Source organism: Pipra filicauda, unplaced genomic scaffold (assembly GCF_003945595.2).
Source record: "Pipra filicauda isolate LSUMZ 115617 unplaced genomic scaffold, ASM394559v2 scaffold700_size144734_pilon, whole genome shotgun sequence".
In the NCBI taxonomy this organism is placed as follows: domain Eukaryota; kingdom Metazoa; phylum Chordata; class Aves; order Passeriformes; family Pipridae; genus Pipra; species Pipra filicauda.
The window spans coordinates 86,563-105,477 of NW_024104866.1; the positions used below are offsets into that span (position 1 = coordinate 86,563).

Below are 18,915 nucleotides of genomic sequence, written 5' to 3' on the forward strand. Positions count from 1 at the left end.
GCCCTGTCCAACCTGGTCTTGAAAAGTCCTTACTCTCTGCCCCTCCTCAGACTCAGGCCATGGACTTCTTTGCTCCTGGAAACCCCATTTTCCAACATTTAGGTACTGTGGACACTGCCTGGGATCAATTTTCCTTGCCAGAGGAAGGCTGGGGAGGCATACCTGGATATCTTCTGGAGTCAGGTGGCTTTTCATCTCCTGTTTCCTCTTTGGTGGAGGGGCAGGTTTGTGGGATGGAGGCAAGTCAATTCTGCAGGGAAAGAAGTGTCTGATGATTAGAGAGCAAGGGAGAAGGATCTGCTGCTTTGATGTGCCCTGTACCGAGGCTTTGATTGTGTTTGTCACCAAACTGCCAATATAATCATATAGATTACTCTCAGGAACTCCCCCGTGCCCTTTTCCTCACCCCAATTAGAATTGTTAATAGAAATAAACTCCCTGCTAGCATTCTGTTCCTGTTCCAAGCAAATCTCCATGTCGGATTGCAGATCCCGAGGGTGCAGCTGGGATACCCAGCTTTGGAATGGCTCAAAAATCATCCCACGGGAGGTGGTTTATTTTTTATGGCCGTGAGGTACTGGGAAATGCTAGCAAGGTTATGCCAACCCCAGTTTGGCAGCTTACCTGGAATGGCAGCCCCTGCCACAGGCTTCCCAGCAGGACTTTGGATCCTCCTCCCAGACAGGCTGTGCCACGCAGGGACATTCATCCCTGACCCCCAGTCAGGGGATCAGCTCTTGCCCCAGAGCAAAGGGATTGGCAGCCACGGTAATCCCAGCCTAGAGACTGTCTCTGCACATTCTGTTCACATGCACAGATGTGTCTAATCCTTTTACAAAACTTATTAAAACTCTGATCCACTAATTAGCCGGGTCCCCCCTCCCTCCTCTCCACCAGATCTGATGGAGATGGGCGACTTCTCTTGGCAGCCCAGTGGATTCCAGCGTGGGACCAGAGCTTATGGGTGAAGGGGAGGGTGAAAGAGCTCCCTGAGGCTCTGTAAAACATTGACTTTGTGGCTGTATAGAAAAGAAATTCTATTACCTTTTGGATCAGCTTCCACAATAGAGGCAGCACCTCAGCAGAGCAGGGCACTGTTGTGTTTCTATTCTCTGGTAAAGTGGCTCTTCCCTGAGCCTGGTGGAGGGCCATTGTGGGAAGTGGATTGTCAGAAAGCATCTCCATCACAGGGCCTGTGCTGTTGATGTAATTTCACCTCGTGGTGCTGGGGTTTTTTTTGTTTGTGTGCCTTTTCTCTCTCTGCTCCTGCTCTCCCCACTTCTCTTCCCTCCCTTCTGCCGCTCTCCTCCGGTGCCCTCCCTCAAATGGGATTAAATGGAGCACAAAATGTGCCCAAGGTGTAACAACAATGAGCTGGGGGGTTGTGGAAGATAAAAGCAACCTCTGGGCCTTGGGCTTTCCGTGCCTCCCCTGTGAGGTAGGAGAGGAGGGAGGTGGTGGGAAGAGTGGGAAGGGAGGGAGGGGGTGCTCTGGTGAAGAGCTGGTGACAAGACAGAGCTTTTCAGAAGAGCCCAGGCTAAACGTTTCTGAAGAGGTTCATGCTGCATAAACTGACCTCCACACCACACAATTCCCTGCCTGGGATCTGAGCTGTGTGGTGCAGGGCAGAGCAAAGCAAGTACCTGTCAAAGAGGAGCCTCTGTGATGTCCTCTCTCCCTACTATTGCCAGAGTTCATGTCACCCTACGTGCAAAACCAGAATGCTGAGTGGATGTGAATCCTTTCCAGACCCTTTGGAACATATTCAGAGGTGCTCAGGGTGACATCTCTGATGACAGAATGTCATCCAGCCCAACTCAAGAGCCTGAAGCCATTTCACTGAGAAAGAAAGAACAGGATCCTCTTCTACCCATGGAGGTGAGAGGGGCACTGAGCTGCTGCACCATGGTCTAAAATATGCTACAGCATCTGGGTGAACATCATTGTGCTTCAGTTTCCACTTAAAGCTCATGGTAAGAACTCAAAAAACAGGAGAGAGAAGGATGGAAAGCACGAGGGAGCCCCAGTGAAGGGAAGAGAATCAGAGGAGTGCTCCAGGGGGTGGCAGACCCGGCAGAGACGCCACGAAAAAATCGGCTCGCTGCCAATTTTAACTTGTGTGCAGGTAGTGGGGGGCCAGAGGTGCTCTCTCCCACCCCACAGCACCCACACCACCCGTGGGCTGTGGCTCTGTGGGCGTGGGGTCACTCACAGGTCGTGGTCCGTGTCCGTGCGGTTCTTCTGCTGCCGCCGGTAGACGACGATGACGGTGACGGCCACGCCGAGGATGAGAGCGGCTGCCACGACGCCTCCCACGATGCCAATGATGCCTCCCGGGGCACTCTGAGGTAGTGGCTTGTCTACAACGCACAGGGCAGCACAGGGGAGAGGGTCAGAGCATCAGTAGGGCAGCACAAGGACCAGCACAGGCAGGGATTCCAGGAGCAAAGGTGCCAGCTCGCCCCATGGAGGGAGACAGGTCGTGATGAAACACAGCCCTCAGAGCTCAGGAGAACAGAATTTGGGGCTACAATGCAGCCCACTGTGTCCCCAAGAGTTAACCCCTTCCTTAATCCACTCTGCAATTTCCTCTTAAGTCAGGTGGTTATTCCTGGATCTCTTATTCAGCCTTTGTTCAGCTCTAGAAAAAAGAAGGGTTTAGGGAACAAAGGTGCTTCCAAGCTCTCAAGTGGACCTGCTACTTGATGTTGTTTAACTATTTTTGAAAGCCTTCTGCTGGGCTTTGTCAAAGTGTATTCACTGAATTCCTGGCACTGCCTGGAATGAAGGAGAGCCTTGTTCAAGTAGACCTTAGGAGAGCTAAGGAGCAAGGCTGAATTTCATTGAGGTGGAGCAGAGGTATGTGCACCCCTAAAGCTTTCCTAAAAAGATGTCCTGAGTGCAGGATTTAGGGGTAAAGGGGAAACATATCTCATCTTGCATTTCATCTCCTGCTTGCCCCATGGCTGGAGAGCTCTGTGACCTGGGCCAGCTCCTGGGTGACCAACATGGACCTCATTCAAAGGCAACCCATCCCATGGGCCTGATGGGAAAGTGCTTTGAAACCCACGATAAAAGGATTTAATTTGCTCTACCTTCCAACCTAATTAAACTTGAAAACTAGCTAATTGGTACTTTGTACTTACAACTCTGGCAGTGATGAAAGGAGGAGATAATTGGAATGGAGGAAGAAGGAGGAGGAGGAGGAGGAGGAGGAAAAGAAATTCAGGGGAGGGGAGTAAGACAGGGATGAGGGAACAAGGTGCTTCGCAAAACTTGTCTACCACATTTAATTTTTGTACTTATCTTAATGCCCTGGGTACTGGCTGCTCTTAGAGACCAGATGCTGGATTATATGGCCCTTATTTGTGATAATTATGGCTCTGGGTACCATAGTGGCAGCCAGGATCTCCCCTAAACCACCTGGCCCCGAGGCCACTAAATTATACCCACTTTACACGTGCAAAGGAATAAAACCAAGCTAAGTGTGGTCATAAAACATCTGCACACGCTCCTAAACCACGTAGGACCACGTACACAGGGCTTTTCAGGGTGAACATCTGCCCCTTCCTCCCACCTCACACCCGGGGATTCAGCACTCAGATCCTGAAATCCCGGCGCTGGAGCTTTGCCAGCAGCCTATTCCCAGGTCTCACCTGGCCGCCAGCCTTCCTCACCTCTCAGATTTGCAGCTGCCATCCAGGAGTGGAGTGAGGTGTGTAAACATCTCGCAGGGAACACTCCCCCTCCGGTCAATACCGGATTGCAGATCAGAGCCCTGCCGTGTTGGCTGTGTCGGTACAAACCGCTCGGGCTGCCGGCACCACGCTGGGACAGCGCTGCCGGGGAGCAATTTACCCTGGGAATTGTTTGGACACCGATTCCCCACCCTTTCCCGGGCAAACCCGGCTTTCTCTTGCCAAACTACGGCACCCCAGAGCACCCACGGGGCAGCATCCCACGCTGGTCCTTAATTAAGAGCTCGGAGCCGCGTGTGTGATGCTGCAGTCATCAGAACTCGCTGCTCCCCGAAAATCCTCAGCAGTGGCAGCCACTTTTCTTCCTCTTCCCTCCTCCAAAAGCCACGTTGTCTCGAAAATAATATTTCTGCCTTGAGACAGCTCTCTCACAGCCCTGCTCAGGCACAGGGCTGACATGTTGCAATCCAAGCTCCCGTAAAGAATCTCCCAGTCCCTTTGGCTGGGGCATTCCCGAGATGAATTGGCCCCTAATGGCTCTCGGGATGCAGCAGAGAACATCAGCCTCCTGCTGCCGCTGTAAATGTGTGTGTATGTGCGCGGGGGAAGGGGGTGGAAGGAGAAAGAGGGAAATAAATAAATAAAATGAATCTCCGGGAACTTGGACAGGGACCTGCGTAACAGCAGGAAGGGGCAAAGAGAATTTAGAGAGGGGAAAATACAACCATCGTTTTGAAGAAGAGGGAGAGGTAAACGCAGGGCACTGGGTAAAGACAGTAAGGGGATGAGGAGAGTGAAAGAATGAAGGAGGACAAGGAGAAATTTGGGGTCTATCAGGGTCCCTCCTTCTCGCCAGGCTCTCAGGACTGGGGTATGAAGATCCTGGTGTCAGTGCCCACCCAGCTACCTCAGCCAGGGCTGGGTGACACTGCAGGGGCAAGTCCCAAACCCTGACACAGCCCCGGGACAGCAAACCCTGCCCCTCATGTGTGCAGGACAGCCCGAGCCACCCACCCTGCAAAGGGTTGGTCCTGGCTTTGCAGGAGTCCAGGCTGGAAGCTGTGAGAGGTGCCAGGGATAATTGCTGACAATAACAGGAAACACCAGGAGACAAGGAAGATAAATGAGAGAAGAAGGTCCTGAGAGAGCAAGAAAGTGCAGAGGATAGAAGAAGAAAATGAGTAGTAGAGAGAAACCTTCCTTTCTGCTTGCTCTTCCCTCTCCATTTTTTTCCCCCTTTTTAAAACCATTTTTCATCTATGTCCCTCAATCTCCCCTTCCTGGGGAAGAGCTGTGTCTGATGGTTTGGAGGGCACCAACAGAGCTTTTTTGGAGGGCAGGGTGGCTGCAAGAAGGGGTGTTATGAGTCAAACAGGAGAACACCAGGAAAAGCCCCAGGAGATGATCAGAACTGGCAGCTGAGGATTCGGTTACACTGACAGGGCTTTGGGGCAGCCCTGGGAAGATGTTTGCAAGGCTTGTGAATCAGGATCAGAATAAATTGGCAGGACAGCTCAGGGGCCTCCAGACAGGAGTGGGAAAAGGCTTTGCCAATTAAGAATGCAAACCCCCGTGCTCTGTGTCACGCTTGAATAATTTAAAACTCTCCAAAAAAAAAGTTGGTGTGAAGCAGTTGGCAGTGAGGCAGGTACCAGAGAGAACCCAAAGGGGCTGAACAAACAGCTCAGCCTTATCTGGATGTCTAAGGGCTGCTGGGAAACTCCTCGTTCCTGCTGCAAAACTGAATTAATTCACAGTATTACAATTAAGGAGAAAAGAAGGGCGTCCCACCCCCAGTCTCTTTCAGAGCTGTTTTGTTCGTTACTTTGTTCTCCCACGGCTCTTCTGGAGATGGAGGCAGACACAGGAAAGGAGGAAAAGTGGTTATCTCTCTGCAAAGCATCCTTGCCAGTCACCTGATGGTGCGTGTGTCTGGCTTTCCAAAAGTAACTGCTAACAGATGAAGGTCTTTGTACCAACTGGATCAATTAAAGCATTTTGTGGGGTGCTGATACTGTAATTCACCACTCCCAGAGCTCAGCTAAATCACACCCAGCATTCCAGTGCTGCCAGTTGTTCCCAAAGAAGCGAGGAATGGATGGGCATGGATGTGTATCCCGACGGGATGCAGCAGACACAGCCACAGCACACAACTGAGCAGAGTTTAATGGCACTGGCTCTGACAAACCCCTTGTCCAAACAGCCTCGGGGCTCATGGCTCTGTCTGTGAGGGCTCTGATTCACTGCCAAGAGCCAGGGGAGCGTTGCACAGCGGAGAGACAAAGGGACAGAGGCATCCACGGGAGCAGAGCCCAGGGGAGACACAGTGCAGCTGCCCAGAGCAGCAGTCAATAAAAACTGAGGGACAACAAAGGCTCGGGAGAACCAACTTACAGGAGAGTAAGAGAGATGCTCCCAAAGGCAACTTGCAGTGAGGCAGAGATGGATCAACTGGAAAGCATCCAGACAAGGGTATGGCAGAGCAGAGGAAATGACTCACTTGCTCTTGGTAAGGAGGGAGGGATGTGGAGGAATTTGTGAAAGGAGAGACTTTGTCTGTCACACTTTTGGAAGTGAGGTCTCTTCCCTCAGAGCTGCTTGTGTGGTTGGGACATTTGCATCGTGAAGCAGCCTGGCTGATTTTGGGATCAAGGCTTGAGGGAGGGATATGTTACATCCCCAGCAAGGGTCTGTGCCTGCCTGGGATTGACTTTGGCTGTAAAGCTGGGATCAGACAGCTAATTCTGCCCTCCCTGCAGCGTGTGCACAGTGCCATCCAGCCTCAGCAGGTCTGTGGGAAGGAGTCTGGGCAGGCAGGAAGGCTTCATTTGGGTGAGGGGACTGGGTCTCACACTGGGATTGGCTTTCTTCTGTTCTGCCTGTCTGCCATGAATTCAGCTGCCCCAAGGAGAGCCTGAGCCCCATCTGATTGCTGATGCCCCAACCTGCCCCCCCAGGTAAATCTGGAAGCTGGGTCAGTCTCTGGGCTGTTTTACTGCAGCGAAGCCAATACTTCTGAGTGAAGCCAATTTGCTCAAAGAGAGCTGCACACTCTCCTCCTGTCTTTGCCCCCTCCTAAATTCAACCTGATCCCTCATTGCTTCGCAGAAAACCAGCACAGCAACACACAACACCTCTGATAAACGTTTTGCTCCAAGACCTGCCTGCATCCATAACCAGTTCCAAAGCAGGGTTCCCTTTCCATTTATCACCTCCCCACACAGAGCAAATCCCCACCTATTCCGTGGCCGGCTGGCCCAGGCGCTCAGCCCGTGCTGCCCTGCTCACAGACACGTTGCAAATCCACGGGAAGGGATTGGGATCCTTCTCTCCTCTGCTGGCAGCTCTGAAGCCCCTCCAGCAGCCAGCCCTGCTGGAGTTAGTGCTGCCTTGGTGCTCCCCTGCCTGCATGTGTAAAACACCCCGTGCCAGAGCAATGCCAGCCCAAAGAAAGCCTGTCCCTGCCCTGGATTGTCACCCTGACCCACTGCGAGGAGTCAGCACTTGCCGGACTCTTTTCTTCCTGCTGAGCAAGACAATGAGCTCAGACGATGCATATTTATAACACACCCCACCTGACACATTCCAGGGAGCCTGAGACAAGTTCAGGGAGAGCTAAATTAAACGGAGCTGAAAAGCTTGGCAGAACAAATAGATCCCCGGTTCGGTTTTAAAGACGAGAGCAGGATTGGCTAATTTGAGACACGCTCCAGTGGAACACACACACACCCCCGGGCACAAGCTGGTTCCCCAGCCTCCTGGTTCCCTGCCTTTGCAAAGGGTTAATGGAATGCTGCTCCCAGGAGAGCCAGAGCCAGAGCTGGTGGAACTGATAGGCCAAAGGGGAGGATGAACAGCAAGGCCCTGGGGATTTTAAAGGGATCTGAAGACTGAGGGAGCAGAGGATTCTCTGGTGGCAGTTCCCTTCGCTGGGTATATCAAGTGAATCCCTTCCAGGGACAGTGAAGCATCCAGAGGATAAAAGGGATTAAGAAGGGAAGGACACTGCTGGAGAAGCTGTGCCAGGGGCACGGGACCTTCAGTGTGTGAGGTTGAAGTGCCCTCCTGCCCCTTCAGCAGCAGCATTTCCTGGGTCTAAAATATTCACACCCTGTGGTCCTGGCCTGGAGATTATTTATTTCAGAGTTGCCTAAGCCTGGGTGCTTGGTGGTGTCCCACAAACCCAGCACACCCATTGGACTTTTCATGCTGCTATTTACACACAGGAATTCAGAGTTAGTAACAGGTACAGCCCCTCTGTTAGGATTAGTTTAGTCATTTCCACACAAATTCCATAACCCCACCTAACTTCTACTCATGATCTTTACCTGGGCAGGGTCTTTTTTAGTATTATAATTATATAAAAGATACATTAATATTTTTTAGTGTTATAATGAGCATAGTTCAGCTGTAGGACACACGGACCTTGAGTCTTTTGCCAAGTTGGCAATGTATACACAGACATACATCAACATTTTGATTTAATACTTCCTTCCCTAAAAGTTCCACGAGGTCCTTGAGTACGGGATGCTCACTGCCCTCTGTTCTACTGACACACAACAACATCTTCATTTGCTATATCCTTAAAACTTGTTAGTTCCCAGATGTCCTTGACTAAGGCATGCTGGCTGCTGCCTGTTCCACTGATTACGTCTCCTTTCTTGATGATTAGGCTTGAAAGTATACGAAGATTTTACACCAGGGAACATCCTGACTTAAAACAATCTTGACATATTCCACATTTTGCAACACAGCCAGCTAAAGGTTAAACACCAAAACGAAGGCAGAGCTTCTCTTCTGCCTCTGTGCCCTGATACAAGTCAGATGGAATTTTTAGAGCCTGTCACAGCTTCTCCCTGTCAGGGTGTTTGTTGATGTAAGTCTCACTTACACAATCAGCCACCACACAGGCGAGTGCCAAGGCATGGCTTCGATCCTGGCACTGCCTCCTTTCCCTGGAAATCCCCCCCTCAGCACAGGCTGGGGCCACAGGGCCCCCCCAAATGGGGTGCTCACCTCCCACAGGGGTTGCTGCATCTCCCTGCAGCAAAGGGGTGCTGGGAGGGTCCTGCTTGTATTGTGTGTTTGATGAGGCCAAAAGCTGGTGTCCCCAAGGGTGGTTCAACAAACAAATGCCTCTGACCTCTCTGCCTTGTCCTTTCTCCCGTCCCAGGAGAGGGAATCCCTCTCAGCTGCTGAGCCCCTCTGTGAGTGACCTGATATGTCCCCTCTCTAATCCCTCTCCTCTGAAAACCAGAGCTGGGTATCCCCTGGGTCATTCCCAGCGTGGGTATCCCACTGTCTGGGTTCCAATCCCCACATCCCCTGAAGATGCCTGACCACTCTGCTTTCCTCTGTAATTTTTCCAGTGCCAGCTGGCACTCAGGGACTGTGCAAACCACTGGCCTGTCTCTGATGAGGTTTTGGGAGAGCCTGGCAGTGTGGTGTGCGGGTCCAGCCCTCCCTGGGGTGCCTGCTTTGAAGTGGACACAGGGATGTGCTTGATATTAGTGGAGATTTCACAGACATTCCAGCAAAGGCAATTGCTTTGCCATTCACCGAGGGCAGGGACCAGCCTCCCCCCTCTCCCCTCCTGCAGGAAGCAGCAGCCACAGCCATCCTTGGTGAAACAGCATCTGCTTAAGTAGCTACTGGCTGCAAAGGCATGTCTGGAATGTGGCTTTAGCCCCTGGTGACCTCCCCTTGCTGTGCTTCCAGTGGCCACTACCCAGGGTGGGGTTTGGATGCAGCAGTGGGAGCTGGGTGTTAACCCCACGGGGTCCAGCAGAGAGGAGGCTCCTGCAGAGGAACTCCACTAAAGACACCTCTCACTGGGCTGGTTTTTCTTCTCTGTGCCACTCTAGCAAAAGAGGGGGCAAATACGACCTCGTTGCCTCTAACCCACCTGTCCAAACCCAGCCCAAACCTCACCTGGCCTCTCTCCATCCCACTTGGCCAACCCCACAGACACCCCCTGCCTTCCTGCAACCTGCAGCTCAGTGCAGCAGGATGGACAATGCCCCAGCCTGGTTTTGGGGGAGAAGATGAGCCCTGGAGAAGAAGGGAAGTGTTATCTGACATTTCCTCAGCCTCCCAGCCCTTAATTTTAGTTCTGCTTCATTTCCTTGCAGCTCGGCAGAGTAATGAACAATCAAATCCCTTTAGTAATTTATTTCTTCTGCTGTACAGTTTCGAGGAGGTGATGACACTTGAAATTGCCTCTCCTGGAGGGATGAAGGGGCCAGATCCCAAACCCTGTTACACCAGAGTGTGTTTCTCTTGATCTCAGCAGCCTGCTGGAGCTGCCCAGAGCACAGTGTGGTCCCAAATCCATGTTTAGCCAGAGATACAGCCTTGCTCCCTTGATGAGTCCATTAAGGTCATGCTATTACAAGCAGCCACCAGATGAATTCTGTCAGATAGAAGGTACAGGAACTCAGACAGCTCAGACTCTCATCATTTGCGTTAATAGAGTTAATTTGCTCAACAATCTCCGGCAGCTCTCCTGGGAACATCTCACTCTGCCTGGGCTGTGCCCTGGGTTGTGTTTGTCTCCTGCTGCCTTTGGGGTGCTCCCAGCACTGGGCAGCGTGTCCTGGCTGTCTCCAAAGGATGAGCTCCCCTCCCGTTTGCATCCATGCCCAGGAACACGGGGTGTGCCCGGCAGGGTGAGGAGGAATTGCTCTGCCCCTCTGTCACCCCAAAGTGCCTCGATGGTTGTGCAAAGGGAGAGGTGGGCAGGGCTGCAGTTCTCCTCTCTCCCCTGGGAGCTGCAGCAGCAGGGAGGGCTCTGTGCCTCTTCACACCCCCCTTCCCTTCTCTCCTCTCCTCTCCCACAGCTTCCCAAACACCCCTGAGACCTGCTGCAGGCCGGCCAAAAGGATGACTTCAGCCTCCTGGAAAAGGGAGGGAGCTGCCAGATGTGTGAGAAGGAAGCTGTTGGATGCTCCTGTGGCTCTGCCTTGGACTCTGGTGCTGCTGTCCCTCACACACCCCTTCCTGAGGGGCAGTGCTGAGGGTCAATCTGCTTCTCCCAAGCCAGGACTGTCCCTGTGCCTGCCCTGGCTGAGGAGGTGCAGAAAATCCCTGGCTGCCCCTGATCTCCAGGACAGGGACACGATGCAAAGGCAACTCAAACTTCACATTCCTGACCCTTTTCCTGATTTCTCCCTCCCCTTCACGGCACTGAAAGACTTCTGAGACACCTTCCCTCCTAACTTCCTAAAGGCTGTAACCCCCAGTATTTAGCCATGTAACCTCACCCAGCAGGGTGTTTGTCAGCCTGCACACAGGGAGCTTCCCCCAGCTCCAGTATGGATCAAATGGAAAAGCTGGAAAGAGAGCCATCAGTCAGTAGGACACAGAAGCTGTGAAGGACACAGGCTATTGATACAAAAGCCAGGCTCACCCTGGGGAACACAACAGGAATAAACAAAATCCCTGCAGTGCTCCAGAGGCACTTCAGCAGATGGGTATGGTCAAGAGGCCTGTAATGACTCAGAAAAGGCAGAAGGTTTGAATAACTATTCATGATCCGTCTCTGGAGACCAACACACATTTGTTTGTGGCTTCTGAGATGACAAAACAATTTCCTCATGTTTGAGGATGACAAGAGTGAGGAGCTTGCTGGACACCATCTCCTTGGATACTCCACTTACTGTGGGCAAACAGAGAGGCTGAAAGACTTAGATGACAAGACTCCTAACTCAGAGCTGTTGGTTTTTACTATTTGTTAAAATAGTTCAGTTCTAGAAGGTTAAATTTTAGCAGAATGGAAGAGGACACAGAGAAAGACTTGAATCCTACAGGGTGATTTCCTGGCAGCAAAGAGAAAGCAAACACAGGCTCCAGTTAATAAAGAATTAAAAGGAGGGAACATAATCAATGCCAGTCTGCAAGGTTCAGGGGAAATGGGTCTTGTCAGTCAAACACAATGTCATTTTTTGCCTACTAAACCAGTCATCTCATCAAATAAGTGTAGAGATGGGATAGAAAATAGATTTAGAATGGCTGACTGACAGGTCTCAGGGGTTGTCAAGAGGGAGTTGAACAGAGAGTCCCAGAGGCTGCCAGAGCTGATCAGTCCCAAGGTGACACTGGAAGCCAGGACAAGCCTTGCCCAGCTCTAAATCTCTCTCTCCCCACCCTAATCCCCTGCTGGGTGTCAGGCCTTTTGGCTCAGAGGGGAGGTGACCCCTCTCTGACACAGGGAGGATGGTGGGACTTGAGGGAAGAGCATCCTGGGGAGGGGAGAGGGGTCCCAAAGGCTCTGTGGAGGGTGCAGAGCTGCCTGTGCACATCCCTCCAGTCAGGGCCAGGCTCCACACGTCCTCCTCCTCATCTCCCCCTGTTCTGTTGCTCAGGTAACACTTTCAAGGCAGGTCCTCCAAGCAAAATTTTAGGTCAGCTATAATTGGGAAACCTCACGTGGAGCCATAAAACATCAGTTAATATGCTGGAACTATCTAGTTAAATGCCAATTATAAAACCCCATAAGCTCCTCAACTCAAATATATTAATAACATAATTAAACATTTATTGCTTATGCAAATTAAAAGTTAAGTTAATCGGACGGCAACGAAAACCCCGGGAAGTGACCGTTTAAATAACTAATTTCTATTTAATTGTGATTCCTCCCTGTTACAAAGCCCCCCCATGCCATCATTCCTGGAGTGTTTACTTGAGCCATTCCGGCTTGGCATTCCCGCTCTGGCATCCATTCATCACTCCAGACAGCTGCAGCATTCAGCCCAACAGCTGGCAGCAGCTGCACGGGGTGCCCCTCTTCTGCACACTGGGGGAATTATTGGGCCTTGGGATGAGTGTTGCGTGCTGGGATCAGCCCCTCGGCTGGACAGAGCTGCCATTAGTCCATTAATATTGTAAGGTGGCCACTGGAAGGGCTGGGAGCTCCAGCAGGGCAGTGGGATGAGGCTGGGAGGTGGGGAATGAGAGCAAAGCCACATGGATGGGATGTCCCCCCCTCCATCCCTCCCTTCCTCCAAGCCACAGGCAATCAGTTCAACCTGCCAGGTGTGGAGCTGGCAGTTTTCTTTTCCAAACTGAGAGGTAAACAGGCTGCTGGCAGGAGTCTGGGAGGAACAGAGGGATGGGGAGAGATGGGAACATTCCTGCAGCCTCTCTCCATGGGGTGTTGTGAGCAGGGTTGGCTTTGCAAAGCCCCAAGTGCAGCTGGGACTCAGGTGTGAGGGTAGGAAAGGGACTGATGATGAGGAGAAACCCCCTCCTCTCACAGTTCCTCAAAGGGATCCCTCTGATCCCTAAAGATCTGATCCCTGTTCACCCCTGGAGCTCCCTGGCAAACCCCAGCACGGTGTTTCCTGCAGAAAGAGCATTTAGTGCCTCTTTGCATGAAACCATTTTCTTCCCCAAACTCCAAACCCTTCAGACAAAAAAAAAACCCCTGCATGTTTCCTGCCAGGACCTGGGTTTGGGCCAGCAGTTGTGAAATCTGCAGGGGAGGGAGCGTCCCTAACTCACCTTGAGCCAGGCTTAGTCAGACGGGGCCACGCTCACCTCAGCTGCTGAGGGTGAGTGAGCAGCTCCGATGGCAGGTATCCATAAATCACTGCCTTTCAATAATTCAGCCCCTGGAGGGTGATACAACATTTTTAACCTACATTTCAGGTGAAAATGTAAGCACGGCCACGCCTGACTCCCGGATTGCTGCTCGCTAGTATGTAAAATTTCAGCAGTGCAACACACATTTTTTTTTTTTTTTTTTTTTTTTTTTTAACAGGCTGATCCTTGTTCTGCAAACACTATCTGAGAGCCAGCCTGCATCCAGACACGTCTGGGGAGGCTGTGAAATGCCTTGTTTGGAGGAGGAGGAGGAGTGAACCAGCCCCCACCACTGAGGGCATCTGAGGCTCAACAGCACTTCTCGGTGTCACAGGTCCCCCAGCTGGAATACATTTGCATAAAGCAATTTCCTCTGACAAATATGTTCATACAAATCAAACCCAAGATTGCAAATAATTTGAAACCACGAGAAAAAGAAAAAAAAAAAACCAAACCCTAATCAAACATATTTTGCTGCAAGTAATTCACCAGCACTGTAAGTTTTTCTCAGTCCAATTTATCCAGTGGTAGCTGGAGGAGATTTAATGGGGTGTGTGACCTTGTGTGCTCTGACTTGAACTCGAGCAGGGCTTGCCTCTCACCTCACAAGGAATTTGGGATTGAAGGTCATATATTTCTGAACTGACCTGTTTCCAGTGCCCCTGAGCCCCCACCCCCTCACAGCCAGCCTGGTTTAACATCTCCCAATTAAACTGACTTTTCCTCTGTCTGCTGGAGCCTTTTGGCTCTGGCACTTCCAGTTCTGAGTCTGCCACGCGTGTGGATCCCTGGGACATCCATCTGGTTTGGCTGTCATGCAAGGCACTAATCCCAGGTGTCTGTGCCCAAGGATATTGGGCAAGTTACCTGGAAATCCCCTGATTACACTGGGCTTTATCTCACTCTCACTCCCCACAAATCCTTCTCAGGCCACATTCATCTGAATGGGCAGAAATAATAACTCCATTGTAGGCAGAAAAGTTGGATGTGCTTGCACCAGATGGGGACCTGGCTCTGTACCTCCACCATGGACATTCCAGCCCTGAATTCTGCTTACACCTCCCAGCTCCAGGGAGGGAAATCCCACCGTGTTCACTCTGCTCTGGACCCTCTGCTGCTGGACCACGCTCAGCACGGGGCACACAGCAAACACAACCCCCTGGTTCATCTCCTCCTGCCCTGTTCCAGCTCCTCCCCTGACTCTCAGCTGATCCTCAGGGCTCTGAAGTCACTTTTGGGGCCAGCAGTGCTCGCCTGCAGAGATGTGGCTTGGAGAAGGGATCCAAGCCACGCTGCCATTTCTCCATGGGCCGCATGCACCGCTGGCATTCCCCCCACCCCAACGTGTTTCTGGTTTGTTCCAGAGAAACACAATACTTGGGGGCACTGCATGGGACTCTGTTCCCGCTGTGTTCAGCCCTCTGCAACCTGAGCTGCTGAGGAGAGGCCCCGTGCAATGGGTTTTATCCATCATCGCTCAACTCTAAGACACGGCCTGGGAAATCAGCGCGGCATTTCCCAAGGGCTCACCCCAGCAGGACCACGGGCAAAGACAGCCCCTCTTATCCTTCTTCCCATCTTAGACCCGGCTCCCCAGTGCTCCTTTTGTTTCTCTCCCCCCCCCAAACTTGGCTGGAGTGGCTGAGCCAGCTGCTGGGATCTGGTTCTGTGGGATGGTGCCCCTCAGCATCGCTGCTGTGGTCACCCTGAAAGGCTGAGCCGAAGCAAAGCTGCACTTCCAACATTTTGCCTGGCTAAGGTGAGCTGGCAGATGGGAAAATGAGAGGGGTAAAACATGTGGACAGAAGGATACAGCCCAAACAGCAGTCACATCTCCCTTGGACAGGTTGAAGCCTCACAACAGGAGTGTCCCTGCCTTTCCCTCCCACTGCACCTGAGGAAAGCATTCCCAAGGCTCTCTTTCACCCCTTCCAAAGGGAGGTGCCCAGCACACTCCTTTCTCAGCAGCAGGACTGAGAACCGGCTCCAACAGCAGCACAGGGTTTGGAGGAGCCTCCTGCCAGGCAGCAGCACACAGGGCATCGATCACCATCCTCCTGCCAGGCAGCACCCGGGGCACTGATCACCAGCCTGGAATCAGCCTCCTGCTGCTCTGGCACAGCCTCCACTCCTGCTACAGGGAACGAACAATCTGCACCAACCCACTCCTTCCCAGCCTGATCCTGAACACTTCCCTCTCCATCCAGCTCATGGAGACCAGCTCAAGTTCAAATTCAGGTCGGTGCCTTTCTCCCTTTCCCTCTGTGACGGATCAGATCTGGTCCAGATCTCCAGCACATCACCCACGTGCTGAAGTTGGGTGCAAAAATCCCTTTCCAGAGCCATGGAGAAGTGTGTGTTGGTATCAGAGCAGGGACAGCACGCACTGATCCCTCTGATCTCCTGCTCTCCTCGTCTCTCCCTCCCTTGCAAAAGCCTGGCCTTGATCTTTGGGAACAAGGCTGCCTTTGTAGCATCTCTTCACAGCCAGGAAGCTGGGGAGGAAAGGAGAAAGGCAAACTGTTCTTGCCCGTGCAGAGATGAGTGATGGAGACACAGAGATGCCTGATCTCCCCTCCCAGCAGACCCTCAGCACCCCTACAGTATTTAGAGGGGTTTGATGCCCCATTTTAGAGGGGTTTGATGCCCCATTTCCATGGCAGGCAAGTGTTGCACTATAGAACACCCTCCTGTGTCAGAGCAAAGGCTGGCCTAGCCCTGTATCCTGCCCTGACCACAGCAAATTCCACGTGCCTGGAGAAAATATAAGGAAAGCAAGTGTGTATTGACACTTTTCCAATAGCCTGTCCCGTCTGCCACAGCCAACAGCGACTTCAGAACTTCCTCAGCTACAGGCAGCATCCTCATTTTTAACACCTTTAATGGATTTTTTTCTTCTCTTTGTTTTTCTAGCTTTTTTTTTTTTTTTTTTTTTTAGCTCAGGTAAACTTTTGGCACCAGCCAAGGGATTTCACTGTTTACACCAACAAGGCTCCCACCTCCTTTTGTCTGTCTGGAATCTGCTGCCCAGGAATTCCATACAATATGTCAGAGGCAAAACCATTCCCTGCCCACCTCCTCCAGCCCACTGCTGTTTGGGAGGTCTCTTAACCCTGAGCCTTCAGCCTTCACCTGCAAGCAACTCCCAAATTCCAAAATATTGCATATCCTGGGATATTTGCAGCTGTGACTCTCCTTCCAGCTCCCAGCCACGGGGTGCACAACGACGCAGTCCCAGATGCACCAAAAACGAGGAGAACGTCTCTTTTTTTTTTTTCTTTTAAAATTCTTTATTTATAAAAAAGTACATTTTTTTTTTTCCACAGCTGAGCCACTATTGGTTTTTATACAAGTAAAAGGAAGGGTGATGCAACACCCCACCCACACAAATTATAACCATGAAAATGTCCCCCCCCCTATCCCTCCAGGACTCCAAATGAACAAATTACAAAGGATGGAAAACTGGACCAAAAAAAAAAATAATACAACAAACAAACAAACGAAAATCATAAAAGTCCATTACATTATTATTATTTTTTATTTTTATTTTGTACAAAAGCACTTACAACACAGATTACAAAAAAAAAAAAAAAAAAAGTGGGGTTGGGATTGTTTGTCTGTCTGCAGTCTTTATTCCACAATGATAATTACAGCAAGAGGATGAAGAAAAAGAGAGATAAAATCACTGGAGCTAAGGAATCATGGTTGGTTGTTTGTTTTTTTTTTAAAAAGAAAGGCAAAAGAAAAGAAAATCCAGATCCTCAGCATGAGACCCTCCACCAGTACCAGTTCTGCCAGTGGAGGATCTGCCCCCATATGCTCCTTACATTCACCCCCAGGTAAACTGCATATGGAAAGTCACACTGGTCCAAAACACGAAGTTTTGAGACCCAAACTCACCCTCCTCTCTAAGGCTTGGGTTTCCTTCCCTTGCTGGTGGGCTGAATCCCCCCTTCACCCCCCTCTGCCCTCGGTGCCCCCCACCCCCGTGGCCCCTGGGGAGAGGTTGGTGAGTTTTGGGAGTGATGGTGGGGCCGTGGTGGGACCTGAGAGCTTCCCACCCTTGCCCTGCCTCTCCCAGGGTGCAGCTGCAGCTGCTGGCACATCTCAGCAGATACCAGGGGGTGGCAAGGGGGGGGAATAAAGAACAGGCATCAGTGCACGCCAGGCTGGCAGTGCCCCCTCTCCCCATCGGGGTCCACTGCCCACAGCCTGGGCAGACCCAAAACTTCAGTGCTACGACAGCAGAGGCTGTGAACTCGGAAAAATGGGAAAGTGGATTTTAACCTGCTGGCAAAAGGCTCCAACCCGTCTCACTGCTCCCCTTCCCGGAACAAACTGGGCCTGGGATACCCTCCTTTCCACAGTGGGAAACCTCTGAGCCTGCAGGAATGACACATCTGACTCCCTCACGGAGCTGGGCAGGGGGGGGTTCCCCTCCACCTAAGGATTGGTGCCCAAAACTCCCAAAAATCCGTGTGCGTGTGTGCGTGTGTGTGCTCGTGCATGGGAAAGGAAAACAGCAAAGCAGAGCAGCAGCCCCTGTTCTAATCACATTCCCTTCTCTAATTGCTTGAAGATCAATCTTTGGAATCTCTCTCTCTCTCTCTAACCCTCTGTGATTTCTGCAGAACAGTTGTTGTTTCTTTTTGACTCAACATCAGGAAAATGGTTCCCTTTGTCCCTTATGTCTTTGCAATCAATTTGGTGTAACCACTTCAGTTTGTTGATTTATTTCATGAAGAAATCCTCAGGTTGTTTCTTTTTTTAATTTATTTTTTTTTCCCCCTGGTTGAATGAAAATAACTTAACAGGGGAAAAAAAACCTGGTAATTAAATAAGGGAAAATAACATCACCAGGGTGAATTGCAATGAATAATCCTAGAGATAAGCCCCAGCAGGAAAACAGCTGGGGTGTCTTTGTACATAAACCACAGGCTCATTTTGGGTTGTGACACAGATGGGTTTGCTTGTACAGCTCCCTGAAAACACACAGGGAAGGAACTGGGGGATCAGCCCAAATTCACCTGTGTTTTGGGTCACGGGACCCTCAGGGCTCAGCCTGAGCTCCCCCTCAGCCTGCTCAGCTTCCACACATCCCCAGCTCGGTCCTGAGGTCCCACAGGCTTTGCCCCACGCTGCCAGCCAGGATCAGGGCTTGGGAAGGGGAAAAGCACCACGCTGATATGTCTCTTCACTGGCAAGAGCCCAGCACGGGGATCCCAAAAACGATCCCTTCCAATGGATGGGGCAGCCGGCCACGGCTCCGAGGCACTGACACCCAGCCCAGAGCAGGGGGAAGGCATTTCCCAGGCACAAAAGCCAGCCCAGGTACCACTAATGGGACACACCAGTTCAGGACTGGTGTGAAATGGGACAGTTCCTGGAGAGCAGCAGCTCCCTAGCACCGGGGAGGAGAGGCAGCCAGCACAGGCTGGGCACTGAGAGCACAGGGACAGCTTCCCTCTCCCAACTGGAAGCTTCCACTTGCTCTTTTCCCAGGTCCTGCGGGGACCTTTTATGCCTCCTTAGCACCTCTGATGAAAGGGGGGTGGACAAGCTGGGGATTTTTCACCTGAGGGTCCCAGAGGGGTCACCCAGCCTGGGAGCTGTGAAACTCCAGCCTGACACAATC

General features: G+C 51.5%; 1 protein-coding gene across 1 annotated transcript in view; it reads right to left on the reverse strand.

Annotated features, from left to right (window-relative positions):
- LOC113984729 (nectin-1) overlaps window positions 1–18,915 on the reverse strand; it is a gene marked incomplete at its 5' end in the record, with an annotated part of 52,636 nt that overhangs the window by 16,261 nt on the left and 17,460 nt on the right. The window contains 2 exons of the mRNA XM_039389092.1: window positions 163–250; window positions 2,213–2,360. Coding sequence (XP_039245026.1) covers window positions 163–250; window positions 2,213–2,360 — 236 coding nt within the window. The remainder of the gene's footprint in view (window positions 1–162; window positions 251–2,212; window positions 2,361–18,915) is intronic.